At 41.5% G+C, this 25,523-nt stretch overlaps 1 protein-coding gene across 1 annotated transcript in view; it reads right to left on the bottom strand.

Moving 5' to 3' along the window:
• The window catches only part of RND3 (Rho family GTPase 3), a 30,520-nt gene extending 6,000 nt beyond the window's left edge, over positions 1–24,520 (bottom strand). The window contains exons 1-4 of the mRNA XM_089520043.1: positions 24,171–24,520; positions 22,332–22,419; positions 6,776–6,885; positions 2,491–2,625 (exon numbers count right to left, since the gene is read on the bottom strand). Coding sequence (XP_089376169.1) covers positions 2,491–2,625; positions 6,776–6,885; positions 22,332–22,419; positions 24,171–24,320 — 483 coding nt within the window. The 5' untranslated portion in view covers positions 24,321–24,520. The remainder of the gene's footprint in view (positions 1–2,490; positions 2,626–6,775; positions 6,886–22,331; positions 22,420–24,170) is intronic.
• Between the last annotated feature and the right edge of the window lie 1,003 nt (positions 24,521–25,523).

The following is a 25,523-nucleotide window of genomic DNA, read 5'->3' as shown; positions in this document are numbered from 1 at the left end:
GGAAACAATGCAGTGGTTTGTGGCTCAGATGAAGTTTTTTTAAGGGGAGAGGAGGCAGAGACAGGAGGAGCAATGGAGTTTCTTCTCTTATCACAGTGCTAAATTCAAGAAGAGCAAGTTTAAGATCTGGTACAGAGGAGAAATTTCCCTGGTGCCAGGAAATTTCAATCAACACTAAGCCCTGTAAGATTTTTAAAAATCAGCTTGGCTTGAAAAAACAACAACATAAAACCTTTGAGCCTCAAACCTGGATATTAAGAGTCACTTTCATAAGAAGTGGAACTGAATAGGTGAAGATTCAACAATGAAGGGGTCAAATATCTTCAGGAAAAGGTTGTTGGCAAAGTTAAAGAGAGAAGATTATCTGTGAAGTCGAAGATTCTCTACTGTTACTTGTGTGCCTCAACAACCATCTGTGAAAATCCATCCTCCATTTTCTTCCCTCCGCATCCCAGAATTTCTGGCATTGGGGAGAAAATGCTGGACATGCACTGCCTTATTGCTATTTGATGAGTGACTGAACTCCTGACAGATTCTTTCTCCTAGGACTCTGCAAAATGCACCCAGAAGTTGCATCCAGTAGGACTACATTCCAGGGGTGGACAACCTCCAGATGGTTTATAAACTGCAGTTCTCCTAAGTCTATCCAAGGTGACAAATGATTAGGGTAGGAGACCAAAGAGGTTTGAATGACAGTTTACTGGCTGAGGTTTATGGAAGCTGTAGTCTAAAACATTTGGCCTTAGGTTGCTATATGTTAACCTTGGGAGTTAGACCAAGGGAACTCAATGAGACTTGCATCTGAGTAGACACTCTGGACTGCACTTCAGAAACAATGGAGTTTGACACCACTTTTACTTCCAAGGTTGCAGAGACGAGTAGCAACTAGTGGGGTGGTGGGCATTTTACCTTTAGTATATGATAGTATTTATTTTATTGTTATGGCTTTGATTTGCCCCTTGGCAAAAAGAGTGCTTCAAATAATAATAATAATAATAATAAACAGCTACAGAACTCTGGGATTTGTAATTTTGTGAGCTATTTAGCCTTCTTCGTCAGAGAGCTCTGGTGCAACAACAAATTACAGTCCCCAGAATTCCATAGGATGGAGCCATGGCAGTTAGTGATGGCAACCTGGGTTAGTTTTGCAGTGTGGATGCAACCCATATGCATGAGGGCAGCTAGGTATTGCTATTAAAATGGTATCAAACTTCATTATTTCTGCAGTGCAGATTAGACCTAAGAGGTCTAAAGTAAGGTCTGCATTTTTGCACAAGGATAGGTAATCAATGAATTAGATGGCTAGAGTCATTCTGAAGTCCTGATGAATCTCAAAGTATGTTGCATGCCTGCAATTCAAGCAGGTCAAGTTCCTTGGAGGCCATTTATTAGCAACAAAATGGCAAGGCTTTGTCTGGGCTCAGTCTGCAAAGGGAGATAAAAGAGCAACATTTCCTGTATGAGCTGACTTCAGTCCTCTCTTCGTATCAGGTTGCTTGCCAAATTCCAACCAATACAAACACATGGAAAATTGAAGAGCTTGGCATTAAGCGTCTGGCCTTTATGATGCCAAAAAGAAAAACTAGCACTATAGAACCAGCAACTCTATTTGAGAAATGTGACTGTTTACTGAAAGTTGACTGTGTACTGAAGACACTGCCACTCAAAAGAAGCGGTAGAACTTGCATATAGAGGTTACATTCACTGTTTCCAATTGAATTTTCTTCCCAGTTAACTGTGAATGTCAGTGCCTTAGAGGTGACTAATTTGACTGTTGCCCTTACACTGGATTTATGCTTCTGGATCATTCTTTTTCTCACTCATAAGCAATCTTCACATTACAATCCCATAGAGAATGATGAGTTAGTTTCATCTAAATCAATTAACTTCTTAGAGAATTTGGATAATCCTCTCCCTCTCCCACACATCTACCCCTAGAGTTTATTTTTATTTTATTTATTTCTTTAAAAAAGAGAACAGCAATTTTCTAGTTTATGATATAGCACCAATAAAATAGGGGTTTGGTCTTGCCTTCCTGCAGAAAGAGATGGTGGGGATAAGACATTGAGATCAGATGAACTTATGACTCAATCATTTATCCAGTCTGAACAATTTAGTAGAGAAAGTAAACCTATCAGATGTCAGCAAACCAGTGGAGGGCAATGTGTGCCCTTCTTGGACTGCAGCCCCCATCATCACTCATTACTGCCTATGCTGGCTAGGCATGATGGAAGATGTAGTTAAATGTCATTTGAAAGACGAGTTATGAACCCCAGTTAAAATATGAACTAAAAGATGTGCTATGTTGTTGGGCATCAGACTTTCTGCTACTGAGGAGAACTCTAGTCTGTGAAGGTGGTAGACCAGAAGTGGACTGCACAGAACGAAGAATCACTGGTGTCACCTTCCTCCGATATTCCAAAAACCAATGTAATGTTGTGAGAAACATGTATCAATCTATTAATAATCAAAACATCTCATCACACTTACCTGATCATATGATACTGGTGTTTGCCTGTGATTGGACAGCTCCACTAGTGTACTAACATCTGTGCGCAGGTCAGACTTGCAGCCCACAAGAAGCATTTTGGTGTTGGGACAAAACTCCTGGATTTCGCCTTTCCACTGTAAAAGTATTCTTTGTTAGTACTGCCACAGAAACATTGAGAAGAATGCATTAATGCACTGAAATGCTTTACAGTGACTGGGGGGATACAACTCTCAGAATTCCACATAATGACTGGGAGATTCTGGGCACTGTAATTTAAAAAATTATTTTCTCCATCCTCTGGTATATACACAGAGAAATCCAATTTCCATAACAAGTTCAACACCAAGAAAGTGGATGCCATAAAGATTCCACCATGTAAATATTTTCAAATGTGGGAGAAAATGCAGCCTTTTGTTATTTGTAATTTTTATACAAGAAATTATACCCTACCATCCTCTTTCCATATGATACTTCAAAACAGACCAGAAACATTTTTTTAACTAGAAAGAGAGCTGTTTGCTTGTCAGAAGATGTTTTACATTTCTCTACTGGAGATTGACTCAAACCATGAAGACTTTTCCATTCCCAAGAGGCTTGCAAGGAGAGAGATTGAAAATACGAAACATGAGATTTAACATTCCCTACAGATAGGCCAGCTGCCATGGCATAAGTTACTCCCTCTCTATGACTCATGGATTCAACTGACAGAAAGGATATAATCAAGGGAGCTTCTTGAAGCAAGTTTAAACAAATGCACAAATTACAAGCAGAAGTATATAACCAGATAAAAATATGATCTTAACCTTCGCCACACCAGTGGCACACTCTGCATGGTACACAACTTAACTTGTATTGCAACACAAAGCTTGAACCTTGAATACACAATATCTGCATATTCCTTCCAAGTAAACTGCACTTGTGTAAAAAACGTCCAATCTGTGAAAGTATTATATCAGTAGCAATTTTAGAAATGGATATATTACAGAATATACACTAATAGAGTGTAAACATGAATGTAATCCACCATAATTGATGCTGACCCATAATAACTGACCCATTAAAAGTAATGGAATTAAAGAACATGCAAATCCATACAGATGCTATTTCAATGCATGGATGAGGTCATGTAGGGAAACATACAATCCCATTCTCTAGTTTAAATTCTGTGTAGGATAAGGTTGATATCCTGCAGATTTCCAGATGCTTTTGGACTTCAACTCCCAGAAGCCCTAGCTAGTATGGTCAAAAGTGAGGGAGAATAGAAGCTGTAGTTCAATGTAAAGTGCTAAAGGTTCCCCATCCCTAGTATAAAACATATGCACATATGACTTACATGCATATGGGTCTCTGTACAATCCATCTCCTTTCAATGTTCCTGACTGCATGGGGGAAAACACCGCCATGGGACCACATGTTTAAGTCCCACTGAATTTACAAATCATTTTTTGCTTGATCACACACACTGACTATATCACTGTCTTCAACTGACACACTGTAACTCACAACATGCTGAGTACTAAGTCTGCCAAGAACATCTTTTGGAAAATGATAAGACAGATGTAACAGAGGTGCAAAGCTAAGCATCGCCAACAGCCCAAAAATCTAAATTTCAATGTGTGCTCATGTATTTCCAAATGAGGTTATTATAATTCGCCTACTCTGTCTCATTCATGGCATTTTACCAGAGTTCCAGATAACTATGTTGCCTTGTCTAATCCTACTGATTAGCCCAGGCTAAACTAGATCCACTGAATCAACTGGGCAATAGTGAGTCAACACACAGGTAACTCATCATTTCAATGGGTTCTAACAATGGGACTACCAACAGGATTCAAGCCAGTCTCTAGTTTGCTTTCCCACTGTTCCTCCCATTTTCTCTTATTACCAGAGAAAATCCATCATGGGGAAAAAAATGGAATAGCTACACAATGCCTTTTAACTGGGATTAATAGGCGACAGAGAATTCTGGGTTGAGGTTAGAAGGGTATGTGGAGAACAGAAAAGCTGAATGTCACTGACTGCTTACAGCTAAAACCAAGATCAACATTATCACATGATTGTTGTGTTCTAAACAGGGCTGGGGAGTAAGATTAAGGAGTAAAGGAGTAAGAGGTTTTTACAGGAGTAGGTGTAGGAATAAGGAGTAACAAAATATATTTGTTACTCCTTATTCCTGTTATTACATTGTGCAAGCAAACACCATTGTTTATTTTTTTATTGAGAAGTATAATAGGAGGAAGGGGAGGAGTAACATTAAGAAAAAATATCTTACTCCAGAATAGGACAAGGAGTCAACCCCAAATCACCACTACTCCTCAGCTCTGGTTCTAAGGCACACTATGGTGGGTGACGTAAGCAGAAATCGAGAGAAGGCACCTGGCACAAGGTGTGCCAGAAGTCAGATTATTGAGATGAACTCTCTGCTTTTCCTAGTTTACTCCTTCTTTAGGTCAGATTATGTTGTCAACACACAGAAAAACATGATTCCGAATTTGTGCTGATGTTAATAGTGATAGCAATTATGAGAACATGAGTATTGTTATTTTAGTATCATTTCAACTGGGTGGCAGGAAGTGAAGGTAAAAAGGGGAGTAGCCATTGGCTTATTGAGTAACTGCTCTTGGAGTAGAGAAATACAGGTTGAATATCCTTTATCTGGAATTCTGAAATCTAGAATCCAAAACTGTCCACATGGGTGGCTGAGATAGTGACATCTTTTCTTTCTAGTGATTCAGTGTATACAAACTTTGTTTCATGCATAAAATTATTAAAATATTATGTGTAAAATTACCTTCAGGCTATTAGTATAAGGTGTGAGCCAAATGGTGTGATGGTTTGAACACTGGACTAGGGTTCAAATCCCGGCTCAGCCATGTAAACCCACGGCCTTGTGCAAGTCACACTTTCTCAGCCTCAGAGGATGGCAATGGCAATCCCCCTCTGAAGAAACTTGCCAATAAAACCCCATGATAGGTTCATTTTAGGATCGCCATAAGTTGGAAATGACTTAAAGGCACACAACAAATAAGGTATATATGAAATGTAAATGAATGTCATGTTTAGACTTGGGTCTCATCTCTAAGTATCTCATTATATATATTCAAATATTCCAAAATCCAAAAAATCCCAAATCCAAAACATTCCAGGTCCTGAGCATTTCGGATAAGGGCAAGTCAACCCATACTGACCCCTTTTCCAAGACCTTGCCAAGGCAAAAAGGGTGGGGCTGTAATGATCCCAAAGGCTTGTTCACACATAGATGAAGCAGTGTGTATGGCAGAGTGGAGCATCATCAGCCCTCCTGATATTTTGGTCTCCCAGAGTCCTTCACCATTGGTCATGCTGACTTGGAGTAAAGGATCCATATTCCTGAGTGTAGTCAAACCATCCTGAGAGCAAAGGTTTCCCACTTCTGGCTTGTGGCCTCCAAAAAGCACAAGAAGCAGTGGGAGTGTTCAGCAGTATTCAAGGCTTTCCAGGAATGTCAGGAAAAATAGTTCTGGAAACTTTTTGGACTTGATGAGCCATCTACACTCATCAGCTTTTCGCAGACATACATTCCTCCGTCTGCAAACGGTGTAAAGCTGTGGGGAGATCTCTATGTGTAATGCTGGGATACAAACTGAGCAGAGACAGAATGATCTATCCAATTTCAGCTCATTTCTATTTTGACTATAACCATTAATTCTAAATTAATTTATTGATGTTTTTAAAAAAAATCAGCCTAAAACAGAGCTCAGAAAAGTTATTTTTGGATTACAATTACCAGAATCCCCAACAAAATATAGCACTGACCATGGGAATCTGGAGGGTTGTTGTCCACACATTAACTCTTCCAAGTTCTGAATTTATATACAATTATAAATACACTTGTCCCTCCATATTTGCTAGGATTAGGCACAAGACCACCATGAATATGGAAAAACCGCAAATAACAAAAACACCATGTTTTTACCCAAGAGGACACTTCTCTAGGAATCTCTAGGTCCTCCAGTGCAACTCTGTGTCAACGTCTGACACACACTGACCATATAACTGCAAATGCTTATTAGAGAATTCTTTCTAGGAATCTCTAGGTCTTTCAGTGCAACTTTTAGTTAAAGTTTTTCATAGAATTGCACTGGACGATCTAGATATTCCTAGAGGGAAGATATTAATCAAGTCAGTGAATAATCAAATCTGCAAATATCAAAGCTGTAAATATGGAGGAATGAGTGTATATACAGATGGAAACAATGACATTTCATAGCTCTACATACATATCTGTTATTTCAGAAAGCTTACCTTTTTCAATACACTGTCAAGTGTTTCAGGACGGCTAATGTCAAAACAAATTAAGACAGCATCAGAATCTGGGTAAGAAAGTGGGCGGACGTTATCGTAGTAAGGAGACCCTGTTAAATTAAATGAAATCTGTTAGGATTGTGTGACTGATAAAGATACATTATGTACATGCTGTACAATAATATACACCACCTTCAAATAGAACTGTCTCCATCTCTGCAGTGGCTGCTATGCACGGTTATCTTCTGTTTTGCTTTGGTTGGTATGGTGGGATCACCCTTTGGATCAACCCACAGCCCAACCAATTGTCTCCACACTGCTGCAAAGCATTCCTGTGGGCAGCCATGCAGCAATACTTGAGGCATTACCCAGACATGGCTCTCACAGGCAAACAATTTTCAACTCCTATTCAAAGGGCAAAAGAATTCAAAATCCTTCTCATCAATCCAGATGACAGAAGCACAGGGCAGTTACAAATTTGAACTGCTTTCTCAAGTCTCCAAGCATTTAAAGTAAACTTGGCTTAAGCTAAAAACATTTTTTAAAACCCTTTTTCACTCCCAGAAGCTTTTGGGGAATATATAATAATAATAATATGGCCTTCCAGAGGTTCCTATCAGTCCTATTTGGTGAGGAAAGATGAGTGGTGCAGTCCAATAACATCTGATGGCCAGATTTTCCTTCCTCCTCTATTTAGAAAGATTATGGCATTAGATCAGGAATGGCAGAGTACCACTAAACTAAAAAGATGAATTAAGTTCCCTTCTTCATCTGAGCACCATCCAGAATCTACCTGAGCTTCTGATGTGCATGTTTTGTCAGGCTCACTCCATGTTAGGGCAGATATACGCCTGACAAAATGCTACCATAAACAACCTTTTCAACTAACCAAGACCAGTCACCCAACCTTTAGCAGTAAAAAGAGGTATACAAAAGGAATTAAAGGGCTTAACCTGTATCCATAAAACTGGTAACCTTTGTGGCATATACTAACAAATGCAGGAATGCACAAACATACCACTTATGTGCATGCTGTAGGCCAGGGTGAAGAAAGTGCTGGCCATGGGCCCATGAGGGACCCAAACCATATTCTGCATCTCACAGCCACTAGGAGGACCTCAAAGCCTGGTTGGGTGGCAATTTATGCCCCACTGCCCCTACAAAATGGCCATTATCCTACCAAAACTGAAGGCAAAGGGATGTTCCATCACCCCTGAAACTTGATTGTATTGGAATTGGTATCTACCCTAGAACAGCAGTCCTGCTGTAGGCTATCAGAATCTTTTTTCATACACCACACAGCTCCTTATTGCTGATTTAGCAAAGCCTGGAAACTATGGATTGGTCAGTCTGGTGGGAAAAGCTGCCCAGCCCTGCTCTGGAATGTTTTTAATGCAAGGTTGCACCATTTGTGACCCAACAAGCCTAATTCAGCCAATCATGCATAGCAGTCCACTAAAAATCGCCTTTTGAAGGTGGTGTCCTAGAAATGGAACAACTTGGCAGGTCACCAGACCAGAGCACTCCTCTATCAGATCTAAGAACACATAGTCTAGCATTTCATTTTCCACAGTATCCAACCAGATGGTTCTACGGAGCCATGCTGCTTGGGAGATTTTAGAAACTGTAGTCCCAAATGAATTTTCCAAGTACTATATACATTTACATGCAACTATGAATATACGACATCAATAGCATATTTGTATCATATATCAACAATATAAATCTTTCCAAGTACCCACAGCTTAATGAACCACTAGGCGCTATAGAAATTCCTTATAAGGAATTTATCGTCTGCTGTGAAGTTTCGGCCTTGCCTCTAGCCTTTCTGGCTAGTTCAACCGAAACTAAAAAGCTTGCTGAAACAGGCCAGCTGTTATAGAACTCAATGACTTAAATATTTTTAAATGGTTAAAAGGCCTCTACCAAGAATCTAAACCATAAGCTGACATTTGCAACAAGTTGTTTCAGGGTCTCAGTCAGCCAAGGCTTTGAGAATATTACATTCCATTCTTCACTGTATTTCCCATTCTTTTCCATACAATAATGAACACCAAGCATCCCAGTTTACACTGCGCTGATTCTGAGGAGTGGGACTTCCTTTCATTTCCCTCCCCATAAAGTTGCTGTACCACTAAAAACCTTGAGGTCTGCCTGAACCTGCTCATAGCATGTGGGATGGTACTGTTTGCCTTACAAAAGGAAGCACCCTTAGAGAATAATTAAACAGTGGCATATAGGATTATTGGCAACATACTAGGCATTAAATGTACAGCAAATATCACTCATCAGTCTAGGTTGCCATTGGAAATAACAGGGAGTGATGAAAACAGGATTCCTAAGGCTTTCACAAAAAGTACGATTTAATTGCATTAGGAAACACTCTACACAGAATTACATCCCCCTCCTCCAATGTCTTGCAAAATAGTGCCTGCTGTTTCATGGTAACAGTAAGGTAAACAACAAAAGGAACTTATTTGAAAGCAGTCCAGCTGGACTGCTAAGGATCACCAGGAAAGAATTTGAGGAATGCTGCTTTTGAAGGAAACAGGAACATATGGACTGAAGCCTTGGCTATGAAAAGCTAGGCAGCTATTTTTCTCCATGTTTTCCACTGTCTGTAATCACATGCCTACGTACTGCTTCAGGAAAGCAGCTACTGTACATAAGTTAACATTATGCTCATCTCACAGTACAAGAGTAAAACGTGCAACAGGCTGTTTTAAACCTCTTCAAGAAGGGAACATTTCCTTCTTCTTAGCACAGCATCTGATTTATTAGTCCTGGTTCAGGCAGGCATGGGTCACAGCAGGAAGAGGCGGTGGCATCTGTTCTCTTAAAAGATGCCGCTAGCCTTTGGATTGGAGATTGCAAAAAGAGGATTGTGAGAGCCTACACTGAGACAGGCATGTCCTTGCAGTATTTTGTATGATGAAAGTACTGTACATACTGTATTTGCAATTTCAAGATTAACCTCCTCCTGGTGGGAAATGGCATGGGTTCCAAGTAGCTACTGTAGGGGAATCTTGCAAACAAAGGTGCAAGAACCCAGTGCCCATAATTTGCTTATGTAAGCCAATTGTGTAGATTCTCATTTTGCATTCAGTCAGTTTAGTAGCTACTGACTAGGACAGTATCAATGAAATCAAACTGCCTTCTAACCCATGAAACCATTTGTCTATTTAGCCCAAGCACAAACAACTGACAGGTAATAGAAGCTTCACTTACCCCTTTATGACAATGTAGAGCTGCACCATTTCCTCCCCAAAATAGGGGTGGGGGGATTTTGATTTTTTAAAAAATTTTGATTCCAAAAAGATCACCCCTCCCCAATCCTCTGAGGCATGCTAGTGGCCATTTTACTGTGTTTCGTGTTTTTTTTTAAAAAAACACACCCTCTCTCCACATATGGCACAAGACGAGACAGACAGGTATTATTTCCAGTTTAGCACTCTGGGATCTGGGTTCAGAGAGCCACAACCTCCCTGCTTTTCTCTACTTTATCCCCAATGTCCTCTCAGTCTGATAGGGAAAGTAACTGGCCCATGGTCCAACCGGTACATTACACTGACAAGATTGGTGGTGCAGGAAGCGATTCATTATAGTTTTCAGCCTGTTCAGAAAAGCCTGCCAAAAAGGGTTAACCCATTTGATCTGATGTATTCATGTATCTATGGCTTACCTAAAGCGCAAACAAAAACAAACAAACAAAAAAAAACCCAAAAAAAACCACTTCACGGGACAGGTAATTTGTTCTATCTATTTGCACCATACTGTAATATTCCAGATGTTGTTGAACTATCACTCCTCATCCATCAGCACATTCTCCACAGCCAATGAGAAGTGGACTCCAGCCACACTTGGAGGGCTACAGGTTCTCCACATCTGCTGTACTCCCCTTAGGGGACAAAGCAGTTCCCTACAGACTGACTTACTGGTATATTAACTTCAAGAGTACGACAGGTGTCTTTCCTCTTGCAGTTTCCACACACAACTATCATGTAGCTGTAGGCGTGGGTGCCACTTTCCCTTCTCATCAGGAGATTCTTGAGAACAGGTATAGGCAGGATAAGCCTTTTGCTTTTAAGGATCATTAAAATGTGGACAGAGACACTGCTTGCTCAAGAGAAGCGAAGAGCCTCACCCTGGAAAAAAAAATCCTTTAACACATACCTAAGTGCTCAGTCACCATTCCTCAGGAGATCTAACTCCCCATATATGTATATGCATATATCTATGGTTTGCACATATACTCAAGTCAGGCCTGTGTGATTACATTTGTCAAGCCAAAGAATGGAGAGGGAAAAAATCCTGCTATTACAATGCTACATGCTGAGACAAGTAGATGCAGTTTTCATATAAAGACAAGCTGGCATTCTTCTCTGGGAAAGAATGTGAGTCCATGAATGAGCAGTTTTAAGTGCATCCTTTAAGAGAATATAGAAATTGCATACTTTACCAGCAATACATTTTCTGATTTCTTTCAAACAGCAATAGTGGCATCCTTTATCACTGCCCAAAGAAAGAACAGCTAGAAACAAAAAGCTGCTGGGATAGAATTCAATAGGGCATTTCATCATTCCAATCTCCTTACCAGATGAAAATCCTCAGAGCCTGAGGAATCTTGGGAATGCACATCAAGTCTAAACAGATTCTTTTCAATGCAGCTCAATAGCACTCTGTTCCATCTCTTTCCACAAGATGGTTAAAGAAAATTTGAAACCGGGCCCAAAGGAGAGAGAATGCACAGACTGAATGCCCAGATTGATGCAATAACTGTTACGCCAACAAAGCTTCAGATCCAAATTCTGTCTCTGTCTCCTCTCTCACACACATAAGCTTCAAAGAAATTATGAATACACATACAGCAGTGATACAGGTTTGGCTCCAGAGTATGCATCCAGACACCTTCATTCTATAGTATGCCCTAATTATATATTCATATCAGCCTGATTCAGGATGGCAATTTAAATCAGCTAAATGCATATAGAACACAGTAGACATGTGGCCCCTTAGAGAACTCTCATCCTCATTATCCCTCATCACTGGGTGCACAGTCCAAAAACTTTCAGAGGACTACATGTTCTCCATTCTGTCATAATTTAAAATCTCAGACATGAGAGAAGCATGATAATGCATTGTATTCAGGCATCATGTTTACAGCAGAGCCTAGACCAATCTACTGATTTCAATGAATCTACTCTGAACACTAACATGAGGATAGTACAATCCATTATATTCCCCATCACCATGCACGTGGATAGTTAAGAAAGCAAATGTGAGAGATGAACAGCAAAGAAAGTGAATAAAAACTCATTTGAGATGTTGTGCTGGAGAAAAGTACTGAGAATACTGTGGATGGCCAAGATGTTTAGAACAGATCAAGGCTGAACTTTGGCTGGAGGCAAAGGTGACTAAATTGAGGCTGTTGTACTCTGGTCACATGATGAGGGAAAAAATGAATAATTAGAAAAGACAATGATACTAGGAAAGGTGGAAGGCAGTAGAAAAAGAGGAAGACCATAAGCCAGATGGTTAGACTCGATCAAGGAAGTCATGGGCCTGGGCCTACAGGACTTGAGCAGAGCAACTGAGGACAGGGGTTTAGGAGATGTCTCATCTACAGAGCCACCATGAGTCGAAGTCAATTTGAGGGCAGTTAACAACAACAAACTCTAAGCATGACTAACAGCAAAACTAGGGCTTCCATGCCACACTCACCCTGAAGCCAGTGCTTGCAATCCCAAACACTTCTGACTACTTCCAGGGAAGATCCATGTTTTTTTTTTTTTTTTTTGTCCTTAACCCAAACTAAGCAAAGTCTGGGGAAATCCTGTGTTTCCCAGAAATTCTGGAATGCCCTCTCCTTCTTTTGGCATGTGGACACTGGGACTGGGTCTGATTCAACCTGACCCAGTTGTCCACACACTAAGATCCACACAGGGAAAGGGGATAGCCTGTTTGTGGAGCCATCACTGCCACTGCTTCCCCACAGGCAAAAACTCCATGTACAGCCTGCCTGGTACACCACCAATTATGCTGAGATCAGAAAGAGAAGTCCGGACTCCTTGCTAATCACTTGTCTGGTCAGCCATTTCTCACCTCAGCAGAAGTGGCAGCATGTTAGGCCTGGTGCGTGTGTGTGTGTGTGTGTGTGTGGTCACCATTGTGGTTGGTCCAGAGCATAATGCTCTAGACTGGGACAGGTGTAGATAACCCCCTAGATTGTTAAGTATGGCAGAAAGTGCCAGAAAATACATAGCTGGGTTTCCTGGGAGCCACCGATTATGTTGCCTTTGTGTCCAAGTGAGACCGCTTTCTTCTTCTTCTTTTTGTTACAAGTTGTAACGGGGCTTTCCATTATCTCCAATCCATAGAAGTTGTTTTTCCTCTTCCTCCTCAACGTTCAGGATGGGGTTTTTTCCAGGCGCATTAGGTAGGGTTTGTTGTTAAGCCACCCCCTTTGGGCAATCTTTCTCCATGTCTCCTGTACTTCTCCCACCTCTAATGCTTCCTTTCCCTTTCATATGCTATTATCAGAGCACTTTTGTGCTAAAACAGGAGACACCGGGATAAAAAACAACCCAATAAAGCATTCAATGGAATTAAGGAATTAAATTACAGAAGAGATGAAAAAGGGTGTCCGAAATTGGGGAAGAATTCCCAAAAGGGGGCACCTGAGCAATGATAATAGGAAACAGTAAGTAGTAAAGCCATCTTCTTTGCCACCAGCCAGGGTAAAGGGATAACTGCAGGTATGTAATCAAAGTCCAACTGGGGAGAGGGCAGGGCTGTGAAGGAAGTTAGTGAATAGGTAACACCCATGCTAGTCATGATACTCGTAACCTCACTGGTGAGACTGCCCATAAACTTTGTGGAATGTACTCTGGCAATCCATGCACACATGACAATCTTCTGAGCGTTTTTGGAAAATAGCAGCAGCAGCACCAGCATCACCACCACCACAGAAGGCCTCAAAATCAGTGTGTATGTGTGTGTGTGGGGGAAGGCATACATAGTTACAACCAGGAAATGCGCCAGAATAAGGGAAATGTTGCATGGATTGTGGAACTAATCACCATATCTAAAACCACAATAAACACAATGCTCCAATAGAAATGCCCAGGTGGATCTGCCCTAAGCCTCAAATGAACACTAAAGGCTCCTCACTGGAGCTGTTAAAACAACCACCGAGTCTTCGTCAAGCTGGAGTTTCTGATCCACTCTGCTTCCTGATCTGGTGGCAATCTCAGGTGGTGACTGAGCAACATGTTATATTTAGATACACGTGTCAAGCGGTACAATTCTACTACTAATGGACTCGTAAATTTTCTGTTGAAACACAGACTTAATTGGCAAGGGAGCTCTGTGAACTTCTTTTTATGAGGAGGCCTAAGAATCTTCTCAGCATTTACAGTTCCCAGGATTCGTGGGGAGGGGGAAGAAACTATGGGCCTTAAACGGCTCTGGAGATCAGGAAATGAGCAACATGTGGCCCTCCAGATGTTGTTGGACTGAATCCATCCGCCTCAGTAGGCTAAGACTGATGGGATTTGCAGCCCAACAACATCAGAAAAATCACCTTTCCCATCCCTACACCAGACATCTGCAGTATTGTTTTGTTCCCTACAAATAGTTTCCTGAGAATGTTAACACCATACTCAAATACTTTTTATGCATAAAAACGAACCGGAACTTTTAAGAAAATGGGTCTGCCATCACTATACTGCACCATAGGTGATAACAACTGTAACATGAGTAAGCAACACACGCTTCCCTCCATGCAGTCCAAGCAAGAGGTTCCCCTCCTCTCTCTCTCCCTGCCCTACACCACAGTTGGGGATTCTCCTCTAACAGCCAATAGCTGTGCATTATCAATCTGCGCCACAGAAAATGCTATCATTTCCATTTCTTACAGAGCAGTGTCAAAAAGTACTATAATGACAGAGAGTAATAACCTATGGTCACTGGTTGGTTTAGATATGTGTCAGTGACCTCAGGGCTAAAGGCTGTCTCCTTCATTCCCATTACCAATTCCCTAAGCTGTCCAGTTATCAGTTTACCTGTTCATCTCCACGGCTCTGCTGGGCAAAGCGTTTCTTAAAATCCAATTAAGCTTTGGTGGCTGGCTTTTAAATCAAGAATCTGGGCAGGCATAAAGTCAATTACATTGATCACTGTAATGGAAGCAGGCAACTTTTCCATTTTCAGGATACAATAAGCGTTACAAGATTTCATTTCAGTGGTTTCAGGATGATAGACTTATTCAGACATTCGAAAATCATGCTCTCTAAGTAAGAAGTAAATAGGATATGTTGAGGAAGTGAAGCTTCTCACACCCAGTCCCTGAACAAAAAGTTAAAAAAAAAATTGACAATCCTCATATTTTGTAGCTGAGTTACATTGGATTCCAGAAACTTAGTGATCAATTGCCAAAGGCAAGAAGAAGGAGGGTGACGTAATAGGCACCCATGTATATGATACTCCAAAATACTGGGACTTCCACAAAATGCTTTAGGGGTAAAACAGCTTGTCCAGCCTATAATCCATTCTGCATAGAATGGCAGCCAGAGTGAGCAGTACTATCACTGCCAAGTCCATCTGCTTTGAAGTTATGACATTCTTCAGGTTTTAATTACATGCCATCTCCAAGCCATGCCACCATGAGTATTCTTGGTAAGAATATTCCACCCAAATTTTCATTTTAGTCTTACTCAATTTTCTACTGTTTACAAAGCATAAAGAATATCATTAAGCCCACAGATGGTGCCTTTTGCAACACAGGTTTACTGGGCAACTGTGAAATTGGAATGCTTTAAAAGTCCATTTTAATGAGAGAATATAAAACATGTGCTTCTGCTTTGATAGGATATTCAGCAGAAGCTGGAAACAGGTCAATGATCTTTATGGTTTCCATTAGACAGAATCTCAAGGTGCTTTGAGTTCCAAATGAAATATTACTCTGAAATGATCTTGCTAAAAATGAGCTCATTTACTGCTATAGCGCACCATATCAATTTGACTACAGAAATATGTATCATTTACTGAAAATTATTCTTCAGCTACTATGATGTGGGGGAAAGGGGGAATGATACACATGATAACCTACCCAACTGTGTTAAATTCCAAATCTTTGTGGGACTAAGATTCTAGTCATATCACCAAAATACCCTTCCAAGTAGAGATGCATCTACCCATGTGGTACAGGATGAAAACATTCTGTATACCCAAGCTACATTATCTTGCTATACATTGTAAATCATTCATCTGGGGCATATGTTGCACAAAAGCATGAACATCAAGTATTTGTGACCTATCTGAACAGAAGCATGAGTGATTCAATTTAGGTCTATCTATAGCCTAGAAACAGGACCACATGCATGGTTTGCTTTCTTCTTCTGAAATAATATCCTTCTCCATGCTGGTGAACGTACAGTGGGCCATTGGTATCCACTGGGGTTTGGTTCGAGGACCACTACCCCATGGATACCAACATCTGTAGATGCTCAGGTCCTATTATACACAATGGGATAGTAAAATGTTGTCCCTTATATAAAATGGCAAAATCAAGTTTGTATTTTGGAATTTATATTATTTTTATATATATTTTCAAGCTGTGCATAAAGAATTCATGATATGGAGGGCCAACTGCATTAACAAGTGGTCACATTACACAAAAACACTTGGGGTTACATATGTAACCTAGGACGCACTATAGCCACACTCTCAGATCCTGTGGCATACCTATTAAAAAGCTTGACCACCAATACTGTAAAACAGGAGAATGGGATCATTAGCTTTCCAGAGATGTTGGACTATAACTAACTTCCAGAATCCCTTTGAGTCCCATTTGGGAGAAAAATGAGATACAAATCAAACCAACAGATGAACAGTCAATGACCATGCTGGATGTGACTGACTGAAGCTGGAGAACCAAAGGTTCTCCATGTTGTACCATTGAATACAGTGTATACTGCTGCAGTGTTTCACTGGGCCACTGTGTTTTACTGGGCCAACCACAAAATGATGTGCAAACTTCCACAGGAAAGACTCCAAACCTCAGAGTCTATGAATTACTCTTTAACTGTTTTCAGTTAGGTCAGGTTTGGACAGAGTTGCAAAGATTTCAACTTGTGCTCTTTCATCTGTGGACCTTTGCTACTCAATTACAACAGAAGTAGAATCACACCTTTAAGTGATATATATATACATGTGAAAGTCAGACAGCCATTAGCTTCATTTAGTTATGAACATGGGCCATTTAGAAATCTTCACTGAAGAAAAGTGATGACTTAAAGGAGACACAACCATTTAATGGGAATACTAGAGACTAATGAAGTCATATCATGATGTCTAGGGAGTACCACTATCAAATTCAGCAGGCATGTTAAGGAAAAGTTATCTCCTGAGAGGTATCATTAAATGTGGGTCATTATTTTCTTCTATGGTTTTCAATATTGAGCACAGTAAATGTGATCCAGTAATATAATCTTTCATGAATTTCTATCATTGTGGTTGCATGTTCTAAACACTGCAATATTGCTGCCAAAATAAAATTAAACTGCAAAATCTCATTCTACCAGTCAAAATGAAGAAACTCTTGTTGCATTCAAAAATTTCTAGATTGCTAATCTTTGCCTTTACTAAAAAAAAGTATGATTGTCCCCAATGAAAGGTAATAACAAAATACTGATAGAATTCAAAAAATATAGCCATGTTAGCCTGTAGAATCAGTCTGTAGAGAGATATTGTAGCACCTTTGAGACTAACTGAAAGAAAAAAGTTAGCAGCATGAGCTCATCTGAGGAAGTAGACTGATGTCTACAAAAGCTCATGCTGCCAACTTTCTTTCCATTAGTCTCAAAGATGCTACAAGCTCTCTCAACAAAATACTGATTATGTCATTGAACTTTATTGCCATTCAGCTACCCTCTTACCAGCTGTTGCAGTTGTGGCAAAGGGGCTGTGCAGACCGGCAGTTTGGGTTGGGTTAGGGGCAGAGTCAGGGTGTAGCAACTACGTGACGCATGTCCTGGCTCCGCCTTCAAGGCAGTGTGATACTGCACGCTGCAGCACACGGCTTGTAGGGTCACGGTACTCCTCCTGCACAACGCAGCACAGCAACATCTCTAAATGGGCACTGACGTGGGATTGTGGCTAGGTAGATTCTATTTAAATTGAGGTTAACCAGTAATAATTCTAAATCAACGGCATTTGCAAGGGTAGATGTATCTCATTTGTATCTAGAACCAAAAAGATAGGATAGATGGTGGTGTAGAGGTGATATGAAAGTAGGGCTCAGAAAAGTTATTCAGATGGGACTGCTGTAGTTCAAAAATTAACTTTCCAAGTTCTATCTGATATGAAGATAACCAACAGGTGTCAAAATGCATATTTGGGGAGAACAAAGTAGATGGAATCATGGATCATAAAGAAGTGTTTAAAAGTTTTGAGCCAAAGTTTTGCTTAAAGTCATTTTCCATTTTGCATGGAAATGAGTATACACTGTTCCATATGAAGACACCACTTTAACTTCGATGGCTCTATCCAACTGAATCCTGGGATTTGTAGTTTCATGGGGCACAAGCATCCTTTGGCAGAGAAGTTCAAAGACCTTGTAAAACTACAAATCTCAGCATTCAAAACGATGTTGCTACAACACTTAACATGGTGTCAAACTGCATTATTTTTACAGTGTAGATGCACCCTAAGAAGCAACAGCCCTTGTAAGTTTTGAACACACAAGAGAATCCACCATTAACTTCCAGAAACCGATTTCTACAACAGTGAGTTGTGTATGTCAGTTGAAGCCTAATTTAAAACATGTTTACTCAAAATAACTCCCACTGAATTCAATTGGACACTTAGCCCCTGGGCATTATCTACAATTAAACCCTTTATGTATTTTATATCCTACCCTTTTTCATACCTTACCCTGAAAGTGTGTTGTACTCTGTGAAAGCTGGTGCTTCTTGAAGGAAAATAAAATTAAAAAGCAAGTTTTGCATTAACTATGATTCTCTCCCTTTAATTCATTTATTTCACCTTACCACTTCATGTTACTTCTCCTGCTATGGCAATGGGGGTAGGGTGGAGAACTGTGTGTTAAGTGCAGTGGAGCAAGAAAGGCAACAAGCATTCCTGTGGTAGAAGTAGGTGCGAAGGTGGAATGAGAAGAAAAGAGGAAGGTAGAATCGGGGGGGGGGGGGGGGAGAACCAGAACAGTCAGCCTCCCAGCTGTCATCCACATCTGGAACAGAACACATTCCAATGATGCCAACAGCAGTAATGTGCTGTTAAGACCACCAAGCCAAGAACATAAAATAACTCCCCCTTCCCCCCCCCCAAAGATCTGTGCAAAGGCTGCCAAATTTACAAGACAAGCCCAGACTTGCCACTTTCATCCTTTTCTGCTGTCTTGAACTTCCCTTTCCTGCAGGATAGCCCTAGGTGACACCAGACTTCATGTTTGGTGAATGTCAAGACAGTAAATTAGTAAATAAAAACCTTGCCATTGCAGTAATTCCTGAAATTCCTGCAGAGACCCAGAGGGACTTTTTGTTTCTATTGTACAGCAGGCATCTTCGGTTCAGCTAGATTCTGCTTGTCTGCCCTCAGATAGATGCCTACTAACACACTGGGTGGTCTCCCTCCCCTTACTGCATTTTTGCAGCCTTTAGGTAATGAGAGCCAGTGCATTCCCATACTGGTTGTTCTCACCACCCTGGACATTCCTTTGTTTCCATCTCCTTGGGAGCCCCATTGAGCTCTTCCAGGGCTCTTTAATGTGCCATAAAATGCTACCAAATAGGGGAAAACTCTTCTTAGTACTGTACAGCCCTTTTCTCAGTCATTGGGTTTCTTTTGCAAGAGCTTTAAAACAAAAGCCCCTCAAAGACCATCATCAGCCCTCAACAGATATAGATATCTAACAGCCCACAGAGCACAGCAAGTTATCCTCTTGATACTTTTAGGATGGGCTTCTTAGGATGAATCTGATATACCAAGGACAGAAATTGTGTGGTTGAACTTCAGCATTCCTTGCCATTGGTTGTGCTGCTATTTGCCCACATGTCTATCACAGACCCCAGCACAGGTCAGAACCAACGCATGGGATGAGGTCTCCAAAACCAATTTTAACTAGAGTTTTGAAGGTCTTGCCTAAATAGATGTTCAAGTTGTAAGCACTAAGTTCCACAGCTTAATGCTATAGTTCCCATCGGGATAGGTTCATGTAATACTGTCACTGACTACTTGTGCTTCACAAAGTGTGAAGCCCACACTGTTAAAATTGTGCCAACTGTATTACAGAGCTGTGACAGTTGTGTCACTAGCCTCTGGATCACAGAAGACAACACTCATTTACCTTTACTTCAGAATTTCATTCTCTCTCTCACACACACAGTTTTGAACTGTCTTTCTTCACTAATCTATGCTTTGTATATGTAAGCCTCTGAGTTCAATGTGTAGCATATCTACCCTTTTCTATGCCTATGTGAAAAATGGCCATGTACTTTTAAGGAGATATATGCAACTTGTGGCCTATCAGATATTGAAGGATTGCTGTTCCCATCATCCCTCAACCTTGGCTCTGCACCCTAGGGCAGATGGGCATTGCAGTCCAACAGCATACAGCAAGTTCCTAGTGGTAGAATTCAAAGATATAGCTATGTTAGTCTGTAGAATCAGTATGCAGAGAGATCTTGTAGCATCTTAGAGACTAACTGAAAGAAAGAAGTTGGCAGCATACATTTTCATACACTTAAGTCTACTTCCAGATGCATTTGGTCTCTAGGTTCCTGGTGTTCCAGGCAATCTTCAAATCTGTGAGGTATTTACTTATTTATGTTTATTTACCGTAATATAAACCCCACCTGTCTCCCACTATGGGATGCACTTTGTTCTTCACTAGCCTTCCAAGACCTGCCAGTCAGCTGCAGGTTCAAAGTGGTGGATCAGACAGAAGATAGAGCCATCCAGCCAGTCTGCTGCTGCACCTCATAAGCTCTCTATTGATTATGAAAACTTCAGATCCACACTGCAAGTTACTGAAGGTAAGGAAGTTTATGCTCAGATCTTGGAAAATTTAATTTTTGCAACTACAGATTTCTGAATAACTCAGCCGGCATGTCCATGCAACTTTTTTGAGCTTGGCCTTTGGCTAATTGAAGGCCATGTGTTTGTTTGTGGATAATGCTGTTCAAATAATCCAGCCAAAATTCAAAATGGCCTTGACTCTATTGCAAGTCACTACCAGTAACACAGTGAGCTAGCACAGCATAGTGGTGTGAGTGCTGAACTATGACAGACACCAAGGTTTGATTCCTTGCTCATCCATAAAACCTACTACTGGGTGACCTTGAGCAAGTCACACTCTCTCAGCCTCAAGGGAAGGCAACAGTAAACCTGCTGTGAACAAACCTTGTCAAGAAAACCCCATGATAGGTTTGCCTTAGGGTTGCCAGAAGCCGGAAATGACTTGAAAGCACACTACAACAAAAACCAGTAAGATATAAATTATACATGTCACTGCATACAACAATGCCTATTATAACCACTGTAAATCTTTCTCTCTCCTCCTCAGGCTTCCCTTACCATCTTGTTAGGGTCAGGTTTTATTTATTTATCTGTATCAGGCTCCCGAGGCAGTGTACACATAAAAGCCAACTGAACCAATACAAAGATCAAAACATTTTAAAAACACCTTAGAATACTCTAAAAACTCCCAAAAGTGGTCTAAAAGCAATCCAAGAATCCAGTTCTGAAACAGTTAAAACAGCAATTGCAAACACTGAACACCATGCAGAACAGTACTATTTGGGTTGCCTGCTGGAAGCTTAGCAAAGATGGGGCCAGCCAGCTTAACTTCCTTGGGTTGAAAGCTTTCCCACCTTCTGCTGGTTTCCACGCAACAACTACCCACAAAAGTAACTTTATTCCCCTGCCCAGGCCCACTGGAATTCATAACATTTAGTGAAGGGCCCCATATGCACGCATTCAGAGGGATATTTGAGGAGGGAATAAGAGAGGAACAAGAGGAGGCGGGATCGCTAAGAAAAATACACTTAACACACGTAGGCATTTGTGTAGTCAGTAATCTGCTTGTTTCTGTATAATCATGTATTACCAAAAGGAGAACACATGCTGGTTTTCACAGCAGTGGGTGACAAATATTAAAACGAAAAGCTTGCAACAGGCATTATAATAACCCGCTCCCATCTGTTCGGCTAATTATCACAAGAACCTTTGGAGAGAGTTATGAGAGGGGAAAGTCAGGTAACTGTAACTGCAATCACTAGACGGCAGAAACAGTGTACTGGAAAGAAAGAAAGAAAGAAAGAAAGAAAGAAAGAAAGAAAGAAGGCTGGGGGGAAAGTCAGAAGGATTGATTTGGAAAAAAAGGAAAACCACTCAAGAAGCCTAATAGTTACTTCCTCTGCAGGGTGTTAACAGCGATTTTAACCATGGTTTATAATTACTGCACAGACCCAATATGAGTCACCCAAATGGTATGTAAACAGACCAGGCATTCCTGCTCCGAAAGCAGATCCCTTACCAGAGGTATCCCAGAGACTGAGCTCTATCCTTTGGGTGTCTATTTCAAAACTGGCCGTGTAATTCTCAAACACAGTGGGCACATAGTTCTGGGCAAGGGAGAAAAGAGAAAGAGAAAAGCATAGCATTAGCATCTCTTGGCCATTTGCAAGACATCCATTACATCATCATCATCAGATTGGAAGGACTGAGGAGTTATTGAGGAATTTGAGAGTTGCCCTCTTATTCTTCCAAATATTTATTTATTTCATTTTTATGCCACCTTTCTCCCAGAAAGGGACCCAAGGCGGCTCAGAAGATCAAAGACAATCACATATATTAAAATCATTTCCTACTCACTGAAGAGTTAAGACCACTTTCGCATCCCACCATCTTCACTTTAATTCAAAGGGAGAACCTATACAGGCTGAGTCTCCCCTTATCAGGAATCCCAAAATCTGAAATGCTCCAGAATTGCCCACAAGGGTGGTTGAGACAGTGCTCCCTTGGGTTCAATGCACACAAACTGTGTCTCCTGTACAAAATCATTTTAAAAAACACTGTGCCCAAAATCAACCTTCAGTCTGTGTGCATGAAGTGTATGCTAGACATAAATGAACGTTACGCTTAGATTTGGGTCTCATCTGTGAGAATGTCATCTTCATTTGGCATTCACACAGGATCTCCTCTATATGTGTAGAGTATTGGTTTCAGCACTGGACTAGGACTCTGGGAGGCCAGGGTTTGAATCCCAACTTGGCCTTGGAAACCCACTTGGGCAAGTCACACTCTCTCAGCCTCACAGGATGCCAGATGAGATTTACCAAGAAATGTGACAGGTTTTTGCCTTAAAGAGTCGCCATAAATTGGAAGAGACTTGGAATGCACACAAAGAACAACATGCAAACATCCCAACTTCTCCTCTCCTCCCCCCCCCCCCAGCATTTCAGATGAGGGAGACTCAAAACTATAGGGGCCAAGAGGCATACTCCATTTAATAGAATCATAGAGTTGGAAGAGACCGCAAGGGCCATCCAGTCCAACCCCCTGCCATGCAGGAAATCACAATCAAAGCATCCCTGACAGATGGCCATCCAGCCTCTGTTTGAAGACCTCTAAGGAAGGAGACTCCACTACACTTCGAGGGAGTTTGTTCCCCTGTCGAACAGCCCTTACTGTCAGGAAGTTCCTCCTAATGTTGAGGTGGAATCTCTTTTCCTATAGCTTGCATCCATTGCTCCGGGTCCTAGTCTCTGGAGCAGCAGAAAACAAGCTTGCTCCTTCCTCAATATGACATCCCTTCAAATATTTAAAGAGAGCTATCATATCACCTCTTAACCTTCTCTTCTCCAGCCTAAACATCCCCAGCTCCCTAATTAAATACTCCATATAATCTCTGGTCCACTTCTTCACCTGGGAAAGCCTTCTTTTAGGATGCTGTCCAGGAGAGGAGGACCACAATGTCAGGCAGGACCCCTCTCTATGGGATTTCTTACTCCCAAAACCAGAAGGAACAGGGCTGGATTAGGGTGCCCTGCGTGGCTTTTAAACATAAATCGATACATGTTAAAACCTCAACCCTGTAGAAGGTTGTATTTTTTAAAGGACTTTAGTTCTCTTATGGAGAAAGGTTTGGGAATTTCAATACAAGGGTGAACCCATAGAGCAAGATCTCCCATATATATATATATATAATTGAGATTTCCCTTTTGATTCCCTGTCTATGCAACATCTTCCTTTCATATATATATATATATATATATATATATATATATATACGCGCGCCCTGAAAGCGGTCCCAAACCGGGTCAGTGGTGCAGCGCGGAAAGCAAGGCGCGTTCCGTGGGCAATGCAGACCTACCTCCGGGAAGCAGTCCTTGGCGAAGACGTGGAGGAGGGCGGTCTTCCCGCACTGGGTGTCCCCCACCACCACGATCTTGCACTTGACGTTCTGGTTGGGGTCCATGATGGCTTTGCTGGAGAGTTTCTGGCTGGCTCTTCTTTCCTTCATTGAGGAGGGTGCCCTGCGCGCTTCGCCTCCGCCGCTTTTTCCTCTCAAATCAAACCCAACGGAGAAGAGGAGGAGAAGCCAAAGGGGAATGGAAAGGGAACGAGCCACTGAATCCTTATGCTGCTGCTTCTTCTTCTACTGCTTCGCCGGTCCTCACTCCACGATCCTCGCAAGCCGCTTTGTTTCCCTCCTCCTGGCGCCGACCTTTTATACCCCCCGCGGCTGACCAATCCCGAGGCGGCCCCGCGGAGCCCCGCCCCTTTTTTGCCCTTTTATGGAAAGAGTCCCCCCCCTCTCTCTCTCTCTCTCTCAATCTCCGTCTGTGTCTCTCGGTCGGCTCTATGGCGCCCCCTAGAGCAGGACCCGAGCCTAAGCGAGCGGAGGAATTTGTAGCCCAACGTTTCGAGCCGCCCGAGACCCGGATGTGTCCGTTCAATTTCAATTCACGCTTCTCAGTCAGCCTCAAAATGGAGGGCTTTTTGTTTTCTTTTTGGAATTCCTCCTGATCAGAAGGTTGAAATGAAGGATGTGTCCTGCAAAAGGAGGGCCTTTGGTCACCTTGCTTTAAAGGCCATGGCTCCATCCCAGAGGACCTTGGGATTGTGAGAGCCAAGCAGCCCTCTTGGGCTGGGAAGGCTCAAGACCTTGTTAAAACTACAAATCCCAGGATTCCATAGAATGGAACCACAGCACATGAATTTCTACAGGAATTTACACAGACCAAAGCTGGCCTGCATCCACACTGCAGAATTAATGTGGTTTGATGCTGTTTTAACTGCCATGCAACAATGCAATGGAATCCTGGGATTTGTAGTTTTGTGAAACATTGCACCTCCTCTGTCCAGGATGACCAGATGTCCTCAACACAAAGGAGGACAGTAGCCCACAAAATGGAGGATGTTCAAGAAAATGGAGGACATTCCCGAATAAACGCTGGAAACACTCATATAAATGTAAATCCATGCATCGTAGTCATGTTCAAAATGGAGGACATTTTTGGAATTGCTCCAGGACAGAAGGCTGAAAAGAAGGGTGCTGGCAAAATGTCAGGAAGAAACTCTTCTAGAACATGGCCACATAGCCCAAAAACCCCACAAAAAACGATGATTGGTCACCTTGGTCCAAAACACACTGCAGAAATAATCCAGTTTCACACCACTTTAACTGTTGTGGCTCAATGCTAGGGAATCCTGGGAAATGTAG

The sequence above is a fragment of the Sceloporus occidentalis genome, unplaced genomic scaffold (genome assembly GCF_023333645.1).
Source record: "Sceloporus occidentalis isolate IW3139 unplaced genomic scaffold, rSceOcc1.0.p SCAF_4, whole genome shotgun sequence".
Lineage (NCBI taxonomy): Eukaryota > Metazoa > Chordata > Lepidosauria > Squamata > Phrynosomatidae > Sceloporus > Sceloporus occidentalis.
This window is presented reverse-complemented; position numbering and strand designations above follow the sequence as displayed.